This window comes from Lepidochelys kempii, chromosome 7, assembly GCF_965140285.1.
Source record: "Lepidochelys kempii isolate rLepKem1 chromosome 7, rLepKem1.hap1, whole genome shotgun sequence".
Taxonomy (NCBI): Eukaryota; Metazoa; Chordata; order Testudines; family Cheloniidae; genus Lepidochelys; species Lepidochelys kempii.
Genome location: NC_136386.1, coordinates 33,978,592 through 33,993,049, shown reverse-complemented (window position 1 = coordinate 33,993,049; position 14,458 = coordinate 33,978,592). Strand labels below are relative to the sequence as shown.

The window sequence follows — 14,458 nt, the reverse complement described above, 5'->3', positions numbered from 1 at the left end:
TTGGATCCCCTGCACTCACCCTGCCTGCTCCATGCTGTACAAGGGAAGTCTTAGTGCCCATGCTGCACGCTGTGGGCCCTAGCATGGAGCAGCCTAGCACTTGGTGGTGAAGCCCAGTGTCAGCCACGCTGTTAATATGGACTCCAGTGCTTTCCCTCCATCTGTGCAAGGGAAATACCCCTTCTCCCCAAGGGCAGGCCCCATGAGAGCGGCTGCTGCGGTTTGGTCGCTTACTTTCAGGGAATAGGCTTGGGGGCCCTGTGCTGGGGAGGGGGTAATCTGAGCCTAACAGGGCGGGGGGCTTGTGCTTCAGGTGGGGAAGGGTCTCCTGGAACCTAAAAGCCCCTTTGCTCTTGTCTGATCAGCCCTATTTGGCGCCGTGCCTCCCTGCTTTGCTTCACTTTCCTCTACACCTGTCACCACTGCTACGTGTGCTCTGGGGGGGTCGGAATAGTGGCCCAGGCGGAGGCTGGGCCGGGGAATGGAGGCTCGGCACGTCCAAACCCGTCCCCCACCCCCAGCAGTTCTGGGAGCTGGCCTGGCCCTAGAGCCAGAGTGAGGACTAGGCTGCTCCCTGAAAGCCCACGTGGGCGTTTCCAGACACGTGAGGCGACGCTGCCCGCGCTCCCTGTCTGGATATGGAGGCAGCGGCTCCGCTCCCGGGTGGCGCTCGGCGCAGTAGGAGCTCTGGACTGCTGCTTCCCGGGCCGGGCCGGACGCGGAGTGATGCCCAGCTGCTAGAGGACGCGCTCGGCCGGCTGAGCGGGACCACTGCGGCCATCACGGCCAACGTGCGGCGGATCAATGTGGCGCTGGAGAGGTAATGAGCCGGGGAACGCCGCCTGGGACAGACCTCTCTTCCCCGGGGCGCTGGAGAGAGGACAACCCCTGCCCCGCCTGGGGTTCTCTGCGGGGCTGGAGATGGAGCAACCGGGATCTCCCACGGGTACCACTTCCCTTCTTAGAAGCCTTCCCGTGGGGACTGCTCCTAGAGTCGGAGCGGGGCCGCCTCTGAAGTGGGCAATACCCCTACCCCAAATTGCCCCAGCCTTAGCCCCGTTAATTCCCCCAGTCCCTGTATCTGGGGTAGCTTCCCCTGGGCTGGGTAGAGCTGATATTGTTGCTAATTCTTGGAAGGGGGAGGGGTGGCCATAGGGTTCTGAATATAGGGTAGTACAGGTGTGTGGGGGGGTGCTGGGGAGACGGTGTGGGCATGGACATGGAGAGATGATGGGTGCAGGGTTGGTGGGTGAGTGAGGGGCATGGAGATGCAGGGGTGGCAGATTTGGGGATGGGCCTGTGGGTTGAGGAAGGATACAAGACATGAGGAGCAAGGACAGTAGTTGGGGATGGCAGGGTCAGGTAGCGGCAGTGGGATGGGCACAGGCAGCATCTATCTTCCCCATCTCAGTATTGTTCCTTTGCCAGGTGCATTATCCATCTAGCCTTAGCGACCCCCTGTGCTGGGCAGGGAGGACTTCTGGGTGTGGGGATGTGGGGGTCAGGGGCCACATCAGTAATGGAAGCTTTTCTCCCCTTTGCCCAGGATTCTGGAGGATAAAGCGACTGTGGAGGAGCTGAACCAAATGCTGATGTGTCAGGGGAGGGGGCCTGGGCTAATAGTTTCTATGCAGCACCAAGTGAGTGCTAACACCCCAACTGCCTTGGGGAGCGGGTGAGAGCAGGAGTGGGTGCCCCGTGCTGGAGCTCCCCATCCCAGGGCACTCCCAGGTACCACAACACAATGAGATCCCAGGCTCTCTGTTGCATTGGCAGAGCCTCCATTCCCGGTGGCGTTGCAGTCTGGGTGGTGCATGGTTTCATGAGGGTGGGTCAGAGAGCCATGTCCCATCTGCTGCAGACACAGGCTGGTGGTAGGATGATGATGGGAAGGGTGGGGGGGAAGAGACTTCTGGAAGGAGCCCCACCAGGTGCTTGGCTCTGTCCTTCACTTACCCTCAGCCCTCTCTTCCAGAAGACCTTTGAGTCAAAGTAGCTATGGAATCACCCCACAGAGAACCGCGACCACAGCCTTCTGCTTCCAAGAGACGTGTTGGGGCCCTGTATTAGAGAGTGGGACCCAAGCTGCTCAAGGACATCCTGGCTTGTTGCCAGCTAGAGACGCTGCCTTCTTGAGGACACTAGGAACACTTTTGGGTGCTGGGTGGCAGTTCTGCCCCATGATGCTTGGAGATTTTCCAGTCACTCTTTGTTCTCACAGATAATAAACATGAGACGTGATCCCTGACATCCAGCTTGTCTTTGAATGTGTGACTCCCACTCCACCATCTGCCTCCCCGGGGTTGCTGCCATGTTGGCTGTGGGATGGGCAAAACAGGTGCCATCACATTGGTTCCAGAGCAGGATGGGGGTCCTCATCTTGTTTCCTATTATGGTATTGGGAGCAAGGAAATACTGCCTCTCCCATCACTACTAACACCCCTTTCCCTTGGTGTGGAGGGGTCATCTTCCTGGTTACTGGAACCAAAGCCACTGGGGTATGCAACGGCCCTGCCATGAGCTCATGGCATCAGAGGGAGAATGGGGGCCTTCTTGGAGAGTGGATTCCAGAACTGGGAGAGGTGGTGGATGTTGTGGGTGGAGCTGAGGGTAGGCCTCATTTCTGGGTGCTGGAGTGACTGGTATTTTGTCTGTGTATTTTGACTGGTTGGTGTGTTACATGTCCCCAACCCCCACAGCCTGAGAGTCTGTTACAGGCCTAGCTAGGTCCCCTGCCTCTTTAGCTCAAGCGGTAGCAGTTTATGCTTCAAACTGTGGAGGCCCTGATTTAATCCCTGCTGGGTCAGCCTCATGTATGCCCATGTGTTCAGGTACCAGTGGCTTGGGGAGGAGGTTCAGAGAGAGGGTCATGTGGGGCTGGAAGGGGTTGGGACTGGGATTGTGGCAGGGACTGTGCATGGTTCTGTTTAGTTAGAGCCTGAGCTATGGCAGACAGAGAGGATTAGTCTGAGGCTTGGAGTGCCCCTAGTCTTTCCACTGGAACCTCTGGGTGCTGCCACAACACAAACAGCTACTGCTATGGGGCTGAAGCTTTCCTAGGTACAGCCATTTTAGTCTGGTTTCAGAGTAGCAGCAGTGTTAGTCTGTATTCGCAAAAAGAAAAGGAGGACTTGTGGCACCTTAGAGACTAACAAATTTACTTGAGCATAAGCTTTCGTGAGCTACAGCTCACTTCATGGGATCCATTTTAGTCTGTGGAAGTGAAGTTGGCTGAAGACTACCATGTTATTCGTGGCCAGGCATTGATGATACGCGATGCTGCCATCTGAGTTTCTGGGACAGAACCTGTTCTGGATGCTGCCATCTTGGTTACTGGAACGGAAGCTGCCCAAGCGGCCGCCATTTTAGATCGTGTAATAGAAGCTACCTAAGGAGTCGCCACCTTGGATTCTGGATTGGAAGCTACCCAAGGAGCTGCCATATTGAGTGCTGGAATGGAAGATGCTTGAAGTGCAGCTTGCAGGGTAGGAATACATACATGCATGCGCGCGTGCGCACCCATCCTCCGTGCCGTGTCATGTTGGTTCCCTGAAGTGATAGGACCCTGGGCGCCGCCATGTTGGCTCTGGGCGCTGAAGCCGGCCTGGGCGCCGCCACGTTCCCCTGTGTTTGGCAGGCTAGAGGTTGCGCATGGCTGGGGCAGAGGGCGCGCGGTCGGGCCGGGGCCAACAGAATGGGGATGGAAGTGGGGGGAAGCGGCCCCGGCTGGCGGCGGAGCCGGACCGGGGAAACCGGGTGACCGTGGTGCTGGGGGCACAGTGGGGGGACGAGGGGAAGGGGAAGGTGGTGGATCTGCTGGCCGTGGATGCCGACCTGGTGTGCAGGTGCCAGGTGAGAACGGGGGGCTGCTCTGCGGTGCCGGGGGAGCCCGGGAAGGGACTCACCATCGGGGCGGGCTTAGGGTGGGGGTAGCTCCTGAGACCCCAACGCCCCGTCCTCCTGACCGCCCTGTCCCCGCAGGGGGGGAACAACGCGGGCCACACCGTGGTGGCGGGGCTGGTCGAGTACAATTTTCACCTGCTGCCCAGCGGGGTCTTGAACCGCCATGCCACCTCCTTCCTCGGTGAGTGACCCCGTGCACCCCAATATCCCCCTGCAGCCCCACCTTGACACCCCATCTCCTTCCACAGTGAGTGACCCCGTGCACCCCAATATCCCCCTGCATCTCCACCCTGACACCCCACCTCCTTCCTTAGTGGGTGACTCCAGTGTACCCCAATATCCTTCTGCATCCCTGCCCCCAACACCACCCCATGTACTCCAGTATCCTCCTGCCTCCCCACCTGCAGTGCTCAGCTGCCTTCTGAGCCACCATGTTACCTCCTTTATCAGTGAGAGCTGTCTCTACACCCCATATACCCCAGTATCCCAATATTCCGCACCTGGCACCCAGCAGGGGCCTGAACCTTATCTGTGGAAGACCTCCCTACACCCCATCTTCCCAATTGTCCTGCGGGGCCTGAACTGCCATGCCACCTCCTCATCGCTGCGTGACATCCTCCACTTGCATATACCCCATATCCCAGTACCCCCTGTATCCCCATCCTGACCCCCAACACCCCTCCAATAGTTGGCAGGCTCTTGACCTGCAATGCTGTCTCTGCACTCCACATCTCTACTAGGCCCTTTGCCCCTCACTCAGCCTCTTGCACTCTAGCCTGTGACCCTTCTGCTGGGTGTCTTTCCAGGGAATGGAGTGGTCATCCACCTGCCGGGACTCTTTGAAGAAGCTGAGAAGAACCTTGAGAAAGGGCCTGGTGAGTGACCGAACCCAGCCACCCTGCTGCCCCCTCCCTCGGAGAGAGGGTCTGGGGGGTGGGGGGCAGGACTCCTGGGTTCTGGGAGGGCAGTGGGGTCTTGTGAGTTAGAACGGGGGTGGGAGTCAGGACTCCTGGGTTCTTTTCTTTCCTTGGTTACATAAAGGCATGATAAATAAATCCCAGTTCCCACGCTTTGTAGCAGGGCTGTCAGCCGGCCCCATGCATGGGGATGGGAGGCTCAGGCCTGGCATGTAGAGTAGTCTAGGCTGCGGGGGTCCAAAGTGGGAGGCCTAAGGGTGATTCACGTTCCCAAGGTGATGTGTTTTCCTTCCCCGCAGGTCTGGAGGGCTGGGAGTCCCGCATGGTGATCTCAGATAGAGCTCACATTGGTAAGTCCAGAGCAGCCAGCAGGGGACGCTGTCTGCATCCTCTGGGACCTCTCCTCCTACCCTTGGAATGTCTCCTATCAAGACCCAGGGGCACTGGGCCCATTGGGAGGGGATGACCAGGCAGGTGAACAGTGGAAGTGGGGGGTTGGGGGGTGAGTTGAGCGGGCTGTGTAAGCAGATGGGGAGGGGGCTGGTGGGGGCAGTGGTAGCAGAGGCTTTGGGGTGTCCCTCCTCTCACCTCATCTCCCATTCTCTCTCTCGCCACAGTATTCGATTTCCACCAGGCTGTGGATGGGATCCAGGAGCAGCAGCGGCAGCAGCAGGATGGCAAGAAGTGAGTGGGGGTTAACAGCTGGGTCCCCATTTGGGAGGGGCAGGAGGGATGGAGCTGGGTCTGGGCCTGGGGAGGATTGTGGCTGGGTCCCCTGGAGCAGGGCATTTCCTTAGGGGTTCCCCTTGGTCACCAATGGCAGTGGCTAGGCTGGGGTTGGGAGGAGGGAAGGCTGTTTCTGTGGGATTCCCATCCCTTGGTGACAGGGCAGCTCCTTTCCCTGCAGCCTGGGCCAGTGTGGGGAGCATCCAGTCTGGCTGCAGCCTGGCAGGTAGGAGGAGCTCCCACCACAACCCAGCTCTGACTCTGCTTCCCTGGCAGCCTGGGCACCACTAGGAAGGGCATCGGCCCCGCCTATGCCTGCAAGGCTTCCCGCACCAGCCTGCGCATCTGTGACCTCCTGGCCGACTTCCATGAGTTCTCCAGGAAGTGAGTTGCGGGGGGGGGGGGAGGGGGAATGGAAAGGAGGGGAGCAATCCTTTCAGGAAGATGCCCAGGGGCCCCCGGGGATCCATTCATGCCCTCCAGTCCTGGGGCCCTCCCAGGATGCCCTGCCCCTGCCCTGGGGATCTGTTCACAGATCACACCCCACATGGCAGTGCAGGGCTTGGGTGTCTGTGACCCCAGGCAGTGCAGCGGCGTTTAAGGGTGCGCTTGTGGGCTTACTAGTCCCTATCTCTCTCTCTCTCAGGTTCAAGGTGCTAGCCCAGCAGTACAAGGCCACGTACCCGGCTCTCACCATCGACACGGAGGCTGAGCTGCAACAGCTGAAGGTGGTTGAGGGCCCTAGTGATGCCCCCCAGCTGTGAACCACCCTCCCCTCTGCCCCAGAAATAACCCGTCCCCCACCTGGCTGAGAACCAACCTGCCCCTCAGAAACACCACCTTCCCCTCTGGGGATCCCCTACCTGCCTGAGAACCACCCAGGAATTCCTCCTTGCCTCCAGGGTTCCCGACCTGGGTGTGAACCAGCCTCCCAGGAACCGCCCTCCCCTTCCCCTGGAAATACACCCTGATCCACCACCTGACCGAAAACACCCAGTATCCTTGAGTAGCCCCAGAGACTGAGTGGTAGCACCTCACCCATCTGATCCCAGCATCTCTCCCCAGGTCTATGCTGAAAGGATCCGGCCCCTGGTGAAGGATGGTGTCTATTTCATGCACCAGGCCCTGCACGGGCCCCCCAAGAAGATCCTGGTGGAAGGAGCCAATGCTGCCCTGTTGGATATTGACTTCGGTAAGTGTGGCACACTGCCCTTATGCCCAGTGTATGGTGGGTGAGGCCCCCCCGCCTCTGTGCAGTCTCTAGGGAGTGCCAGGCCTGAGCTTAGCTTTTCCCAGGGCAGCCTCAAGGCTCCAAGTCTTGGGTTAACCATGAAAGCAGGGCTTAAATCCGAACCAATATTGGCAGAAGCTACTGCCGTACTTTCTCCGTAGCTTCCTGGAGCCTGTGTCTGTCTGACCCTGCGTGTGCTTTGCCTGGGGCTGCCAAGATCGCCCTCTCTCCTCACTATTCCTGCTCCTTTGTCCCTAACTCCAGCCCTGGTGCTTTCGCTGTTGTGCTTTGCTTCAGGTTTCCATGGTCTCTGCAGGGCCCTCCGTTCATCTGGGCTGACTGCACTTAGCTCTGGATAAGCTATCTGGGCTGGAACCAATATGGTTGTGTGGCACCCAGCCATCCCTTCTCACCCTCCTCAGAGGAGGAATTAACCCTCACCCCCAGCAGGGAGCAACACAAAGTGAGTAGGGAAACTGAGTCACATACATTGTTAATAAAAATAGTACCAAAATTTCCACATTTTGCACTCCTCCCTGCTCCATGGGGCTCCGCACAGCAAAAGCAGTGGGAGCCAAAGAGAACATGTTCTGATTACTGCAGTGCAGGCTGGGAAGAAAGAGTCCTCATCACAACTGGAGTCTGGGGCTGGGATAGTGGTGTGTGGGCTAGGATAGTGGTGTGTTTGCTGCCACCCCCTGCTTAGCTCACTCTGGCCTCTCCTCTCTCCCCAGGGACATACCCGTTCGTGACATCCTCAAACTGCACAGTAGGGGGCGTCTGCACAGGCCTAGGTGTCCCACCTTGCCACATCGGGAAGGTGTACGGGGTGGTGAAGGCCTACACCACCCGGGTGGGCGTTGGAACCTTCCCCACTGAGCAGGACAACGTGAGTGTGCAGAGTGGGTCTGAATGACCAGTTGCGGAGTGAGGGGACATGTCCCCTGATGCTTATGGGTAGTCCCAGAGAGAGGGAAGTGGGATTCCATAGGATTCCCCCTGAAGGGACAGGGAGGACCCTTTGGGCCCCCCCCTGCGTCCCCCAGGGAGCAGGGAAGATCCTGGCCCTCTGGGGTCTCAGGAGTAACTGCCTGTCCCTTCCCCTTTGGCTCCACAGGAGATTGGGGAACTGCTGCAGTTACGGGGCCAAGAATTCGGCGTCACCACAGGCCGCAAACGCCGCTGCGGGTGGCTGGACCTGATGCTGGTGAGATACGCCCACATGGTCAACGGATTCAGCGCGTAAGGGCTACATCCCCTCCCCCACTGCACCCACCTCACAGCCTCAGTAACCCTCTCCACACCCACCCTGCCATCTCCTCCGCCATTACCCACAGCCTCACTAACTCCCCACCCACTCGCCAATCCTCCCCTCCCATTGTCCCTCCCTTCCTACAGTCTCGCTAACCGTTCTCACCTCATGCACCCACCCCCCCATCAGTCACTGCCTCCCACGCACTCTGGTCTCGCTCCTCCCCACCCCACCCCGGCATAACCTGCCCCCTGCTCTCCCTGCAGCCTGGCGCTCACCAAGCTGGATATCCTGGACACCTTCCCGGAGATTAAGGTGGGCGTGGAGTACCGGCTGGAGGGGAAACCCATTGCCTACTTCCCAGGTGAGCCAGTGGCTGGGTTACCCCATGAAGGGGAGGTATTGCCCTTTCTTCTGCCTTCCCCACAATGAGAGGGCAGGCCTTGTATCCTCTGAGCTTGGGGGTGGGAGAGGCTCCTGTAGGGGAGTGGTGCAGGGCTCCAGGGGGGAGGGACTGAGCCATCCCTGGGTGGGGACATTCTTAGGGAGTGCAGGGAGCAGAGCTGTCTGAGGAGTGGGGGGGATGGGGTGGCAGGACTGCCCTGGGAATGAGGTGGGGGAAGGGGCTTCCTGGGACAGGGGATAGGGGCTCCTTGGGTAGTAGGGGCTGAACCACCCTGGGGATAGGGGCTCCCTTGGGCCCTGCAGCAGCCAGTAAGCCTCTGTGCTCCCCGCAGCAAACCAGGAGCTGCTGAACAAGGTGTCAGTGGGCTATGAGACGCTGCCAGGCTGGCAGTGCAGCACAGAGCAGGCCCGCAGCTTTGCCGACTTGCCTCCGCAGGCCCAGAGCTATGTCCACTTCATCGAGCACTACCTCGGAGTGCCAGGTACGTCCACAGCCCTACTGAGCTGCCTGCTGGCCTGGCTCACAGCCGCAGCATCAGGGCCTGGGGATGGGCATGCTGGGTGCCTCCATCGGGATGCTGTGCAGTTCCCTGGAGAGGGGATGCCGTGGGACATGGGATCTGCCTCTCTCCTCCCACAGTGAAGTGGGTCAGTGTTGGGAAGTTCCACAAATCCTTCATCAAGGTTTCTGAAGCCTCCTCCTCCACCCAGGTTGTCACGTGGGGAAGGAAGTTGTTCTGTTGGGGGGTGGAGGAGATCAGCCTTGCATCTGTGTGGTGGGGAGGGGTAGGGGAATCTGCTCTGTGTGGGGGAGGGATCTGCCCCACAGGGCTGGGAGTTTCCAGTTCTCACCCCCATCTCTCCTCTCACAGTGAAGTGGGTTGGCGTCGGGAAGTTCCGCGAATCCATCATCAAGATTTTCTGAGCCTCCCTGGCTGGCCGTCAGTCGCAGGGGCTCTGTCCCAGGACACCCCCAACACACGGACCGTCAGCAAAGGATCACAGGGACCAAGGGGCTGGGAGCAGCCCCACACATGCCTCTCACTCTGCCATGCACCCCCCTGTGCTGTGGGGGGCTCCACCCCTCCTGGGAGAGAGTGAATTGTCCCCCATCCCCCCTGTGCTGCCCATGCTGGGGAGCCCTGGCCTGTGGTTTACAGGCCTCCTGCCACACTCTGCTCCCCCTTGCTGAAGGCTGGGCTATGCAGCTGCCCGCCCCCTCACTCCAGGACTGTGCCAGGCGGGCTGTGCTCACTCCACGAGCGGGGCCCCAGCCCAAATCCAGCTCCTGCTCCACCTGTCACTCCTGCCCCCCATGGGGACAAAGATCTCCCTGCCCTTCCCCACTGGGAACTCCTGTCTCCTCTCCCGCCATGCCTGTATCTCCCTGCTCTGCCCCCCACTGTGGGAAGTCTCACAGCTGCTTTTTCACTGTATAGAAATAGCTATAAAGAGCCATGATTTATTTTCACCATGAGCCCAGTGCTGTGTCAGGGGGGAGTGCGATAGGACGGGGGTGGGCACTGTCTGACACTGTCAGGTGAGGGGGCCATGCATGTCCCAGCACTGGGATGGGCTGGTGGGGAGTGGAGGGGTGCCAGGTGCTGTTTTTGGGGGTGGGTGGATTATTGTGTTTGTAGGAAGCCACTGAGCTTCCCCTAAAGGCTGGGAATTGGACAGGGGAGTAGGGGGTTTCTGGGCTGCTCCCTTCCCTGCTGGGGTCTCTGATCCAATCTCCGCTGGGATGGTGACTGGCTCTGGGGCCTATATCCTGGGCATCGCTCCCACCACTGGGCCCCATTGCTGGAGGCTGCCTACTCCCCATACAGATTGGGCAGTGTCCCAGCTGTCAGCAAAGCTCCTGGTGCTGCCCCTGGCCCCCACTCATTGCTCAAGCTAGGCCCCTAGTCCCAAAAGTGCCCCCTGCCCACCCCACAAACAAGCCCCAGCCAGGCTCTTCTGATGGCACTGCCCATGCCCACCCCATCTCCCCAACCCAGGCCCCCTAGTGCCAGCAATACCTCCAGCACTGCCCCTGGTGCCGCAATAACACTCATGCCACCCCAGGCTCTGTGCCTCCTGTTACTTTATTCTCAAGGTCTCAGTTTACATTGTCTGGAGCGGCTGAGCCCTGCAATCTGGGCACTGCCCTACCAGCCCTGGGGGTAGGGGATGGGCCTCTTTCCCCCTTTGGCACCCAGGATCAGCAGGCTGGGAGTTGACACCCTCCCCCTCCAATGGAAATGGGGTGATTTGTGGCCGGTGTGACACTGCTGGGGATGGGCCTGCAGCTTCAGCTGCCCCAGGCCTGGAGAGGGGAGCAGGACTTGGTGTGACTCCTGCCAGGGTAAGGTTTGATACCCCCTCCTGATTTGAGGTGTGTGGGGTAGGGGTGGAGTGGGTTCCCCCTGAAGGGGAGGGGCTTTGGGGACTTGTGCTCAGGGTAGGTACCCTGTCTGTGGAAGTTTGGGTGGGTGGGGGGAGTGGTTCCAGCCAAACACCCAGCTCCAAAGCTGGTTTTGGGGGGAGTCAGGCCCTACCTGGGAAGTCCTGCCTGATCACCCGGGCAGGGTGTGGGGAGAGGCTAGGAGTGGGGGTTATGGTGGCTGTAGCTGAGGGGGGGGGAAGGTAGGGCTCAGAGCAGGGCACAGAAGAACTTCTTCTCACGGAACGGGTTCTCGGAGGTGGGCACCGGGGTGATGAGTGGGTCTTCACAGGCGTGGGCATCACAGTATGTCATCAGGTCAGCTGCTGCCTTGGATACCTGCAGGGAGGGGAGGGGTGAGAACTCTGCAGGGTGGGCCCAGCGGGAAATGCTGTAGGGAGCAGGGGGGAGCTCCCAGCTACTCCAGCCTTGGCCTCTCCTAACAGGGGGCACTGGCTGTGGGGGGTGGAGGAGGAGTCCCCGACTACTCCAGCCCTGGCCTCTCCCCACAGGGGATGCTGCAGGGAATGGGGCAGGAGGACGGGCTGGGGGGGGGGGGGGGAGTTCCTCTCTACTCCAGCTCTGGAGGTGGGTGGGGCCCTTTTCTGCCACAGAAGCTGTCAAGATACCATCCCAGTCCCCACCTTTATCCGGCACATGCTGGCCTCAATCTTGAGCTGCTCCACCATCTTGCGGGCCTGCCCGATGCTCATGGTACTGTTGACGGGGGTTTCGCCCTTCATGGGGACCCTGTAGAGGGAGAGGATAGGTTGGGCTCAGCCCGGGCCAGGGTCATGGGGCACCTGGGAGCCTGTATCCTGGAGCGTCCTGACCAATGGGGTGGGCACAATGCCCTGGACAACTGCACCTGCCCTCAGCTTCTTTAGGTCACTCCTAGCCCCTCAGCGCCGTCCCCAGCTGGCGGTGGGTTAGAGGGAGCTCCAATCCTGCCTGGCCTCAGCTCCTCCCTACCAGCTTCCCCCTGTCTGCCCCACCCTCTCCTGGTCCAGGCTTTATATCCCTGACCCTGGCTGTCAAGTACTTCCCCTATAACTCAGAGCTCCCAGCTGCCTGGGGCACCTGTATCCCCAATCTTGGTTGCCCAGGACCACCTGGCCCATGGTTAGAGCATGTCCTGACAAGCCCCAGCACCCCTAGTTGGAGCTCAATCCCCTTGGGGAGGGTGTGGCAGGGGGTTGCTCCAGAATAAAAGCTCCAATTTGCTCCAGTATGGCTACTCCTGCCCTGGAGAGATTGGGGTGGGGTCATTGCCCATGCGTGGGGGGGTCATTGCCTATGGGTAGCAAGGTACCACCCGATGGCCAGGAGTGCTGGATGGCTAGGGGCATTGTTCTAAGTACATGAACTGTTCCTCTTGAGTTTGGGGGAGGCAGTAGATGCAGAATGGACTGTCCTGCCACCATGGTCACTCAACGCTGGCGGCTGCCTGCCCAGGCTGAAGGGTGGGATTGTGTCTGCCCAGGGCTCAGTCCCAGGGAGAGGGGAGCTGAGGGGACCATCCCTGAGCCCGCCACCCCCCTTCTATCCCCAGGCTCTGGCACAATAGGCCCTGCGCTGCCCCACAGAATTGTCTCCTAAGACCCCGGGCTCCCAAATCCCAGACTGACCTGAGCACCAGGCTGAGAGGCAGGAGCTGAGTGCCCCTCCCAGCTCTAGCCCATCTCTGAGCCCCTTTGCCCCTTGCTGAGCCCCTTTTACCCATCTGAGCCGCATCCTCGAGCCCTTCACTGTCTCTGGAGCAGCACCCGCTTCCCCATGGCACAGTGCTGGGCGCAGGTGCAGGATGACTAGCCCAGCCCTATGTGCAGACAAAGGGGCTGCTGCTTGCTTTGCTCTGCTTCTAACAACGCCAGCAGCCCACTCTGCAGCTGCACCCCCCAGTGCATCTGCCCTAGCCCATAAATGCAGCTTTCTTTCGATCCTGCCCTCTCTCTCTCTGCAATATGCCTTGGGCGCAGATGGGAGAGAACCCTGTCCCCAGCCCCCGTTTCCTGAGGCAACGGCATGGCGGGGGCCCCATCGACCATCCAGACCCACATGGGCCCTGACGGTACAGAGACGATACCAGGTGCCCCCTGCCCCCCACCCCCCATCGAGGCTGGCTGCCCCTCTGGGTACCCAGGCACGCCCCAGTGGCCAGTCAGGGCACTCCTGGGCACTGACCTTCGACGGTCGCTGCCAGATCTGGAGAGACTCTGGGATGGGCTCCCCTGTGTGCCCAGGTGCCCCGGGCGCCCTGCAGACGGCTCCGCTCCCTGTGCCTCCTCCGGGATGCAGCTAATTCAATGAGCCCGTGGTACCTTGAAGATGCTCAGAGCCGCTCGATGCTGGGAGCGGACCATGCCCGCTCTGGGGGGAGGAGTGCACGCCCAGCGGCGCCCGGCTGAGCTCTGGCTCCTTGCCCAGGCCCCAGAGTCCCCTGGTGCACAGCCCCAGGCAGGGCAGGAGGAAGGGAGCGAGCGCTGGCGGGGAAGAGCGCCCCAGGAGGGGGCCAGGCAGGGACTGGGTTCCCGGCACCCCTGCACAGCTGCTGGTGGTACAGGCCCGCGGTAGCTGCAGTGAGGATAAAGTCTCCCCACCACACTCATTTGGAAATCTGACATCAGGGGCTACACCGGGCATGGGGGCTGCTACTATGCCTGGTTCTGAGACCCTCTCCAGGGAGCCTGGGGCTGGGCCAGTGCCTGGAGTGTGAGGGGGTGGGGAACAGGCAGCGGAGTTCAGCCCTGTTGGGGACTGGCTGGTTTCACACCTGAGAGCCTAAGGATAACCCCAGTCTGGGGAGAGGGAAACTGAGGCACAGAGAGGGGACCAGACATACGTGGAGCAACCCAGCAAGTCTCTGTCAGAGCCAGGGATAGAACCCAGGAGTCCTGGCTTCCAGCCCCCCGGTTCTCACCAACAGACACAACTCCATTCCCCCAGAGCTGGGAACGGAACCCGGGAGTCCTGCCTTCCCAGTCCCCTGCCACGTACCTGGGGTGGCAAGCAGGCACCTAGGACTGGCTCAGCTCTGTGTGGCTGGGCCCCAGTACAAGCCCGTACAATACAAGTTGCATCCGATGAAGTGAGCTGTAGCTCACGAAAGCTCATGCTCAGATAAATTGGTTAGCCTCTAAGGTGCCACAAGTCCTCCTTTTCTTCTTAGTACAAGCCCTGCTGCCCTCTCCCCTGCTCCATCTTACTCTAGAGCATTGCATGGGGGAGGCCTTGAGGAGGGGGAGGGGGTCTCTCTGAGGGGGGTCCCCAGAGTTGGAGGGGTCCCTGGGGAGAAGAGCAGATATACTCGGTGGAGAAGGGGGCCAGGGGGATCTTGCTGTGGAGGACATGGCATGGACGTGAGAGGGGTCTCCCTCGAGGGTGGGGGGCAGAGTCTTATCTGGGAGCCCATCATCCCGGGGGGGGGGCGGTCTGTCTGGGGTGGGTCTGGTCTTGCTGTCTCTCCGGGGCTGGAAGGGACAGGACCCTGGGGTCTGCTCGGGGGGGACGGGGACAGGGACACTGGGCTGCGGGATCCCCCTGAGAGGGGCTGCCCCTGGAGTGGGAGGGGCCTCTCGGTGGGGATAAGGACCCGCGGG

At 60.5% G+C, this 14,458-nt stretch overlaps 2 protein-coding genes and 1 long non-coding RNA gene across 6 annotated transcripts; 2 read left to right on the top strand and 1 right to left on the bottom strand.

The window, feature by feature from the left end:
- Positions 1-490: 490 nt before the first annotated feature.
- LOC144930763 (uncharacterized) lies at positions 491-2,248 on the top strand. Of its 2 annotated transcripts, none has more exons than XR_013636122.1 (3): positions 491-820; positions 1,547-1,640; positions 1,979-2,248. It is a non-coding gene; the product is annotated as an uncharacterized LOC144930763 (long non-coding RNA). The 2 variants fall into 2 exon arrangements; XR_013636121.1 differs by having other exon boundaries at positions 507-820; positions 1,976-2,248.
- Positions 2,249-3,579: 1,331 nt separating this feature from the next.
- On the top strand, positions 3,580-9,905 carry LOC140914416 (adenylosuccinate synthetase isozyme 2). 3 transcript variants are annotated; one of them, XM_073352134.1, is made up of 13 exons: positions 3,581-3,852; positions 3,982-4,084; positions 4,710-4,778; positions 5,120-5,170; positions 5,438-5,504; positions 5,823-5,930; positions 6,193-6,274; positions 6,612-6,738; positions 7,512-7,666; positions 7,895-8,019; positions 8,296-8,393; positions 8,767-8,916; positions 9,307-9,905. In XM_073352134.1, the coding sequence occupies exons 1-13, from the start codon at positions 3,652-3,654 to the stop codon at positions 9,357-9,359; spliced, it is 1,389 nt and encodes a 462-aa protein (XP_073208235.1). In that variant the 5' UTR covers positions 3,581-3,651; the 3' UTR covers positions 9,360-9,905. The 3 variants fall into 3 exon arrangements, with proteins under 3 accessions (XP_073208237.1, XP_073208235.1, XP_073208236.1); XM_073352136.2 differs by lacking the exon at positions 8,767-8,916 and having other exon boundaries at positions 3,580-3,852; XM_073352135.2 differs by lacking the exon at positions 5,823-5,930.
- A 598-nt stretch (positions 9,906-10,503) lies between these two features.
- On the bottom strand, positions 10,504-13,250 carry GNG3 (G protein subunit gamma 3). The gene is made up of 3 exons (XM_073352139.2): positions 13,044-13,250; positions 11,504-11,609; positions 10,504-11,198 (listed from the first exon to the last, which is right to left on the bottom strand). The coding sequence occupies exons 2-3, from the start codon at positions 11,600-11,602 to the stop codon at positions 11,070-11,072; spliced, it is 228 nt and encodes a 75-aa protein (XP_073208240.1). The 5' UTR covers positions 11,603-11,609; positions 13,044-13,250; the 3' UTR covers positions 10,504-11,069.
- Between the last annotated feature and the right edge of the window lie 1,208 nt (positions 13,251-14,458).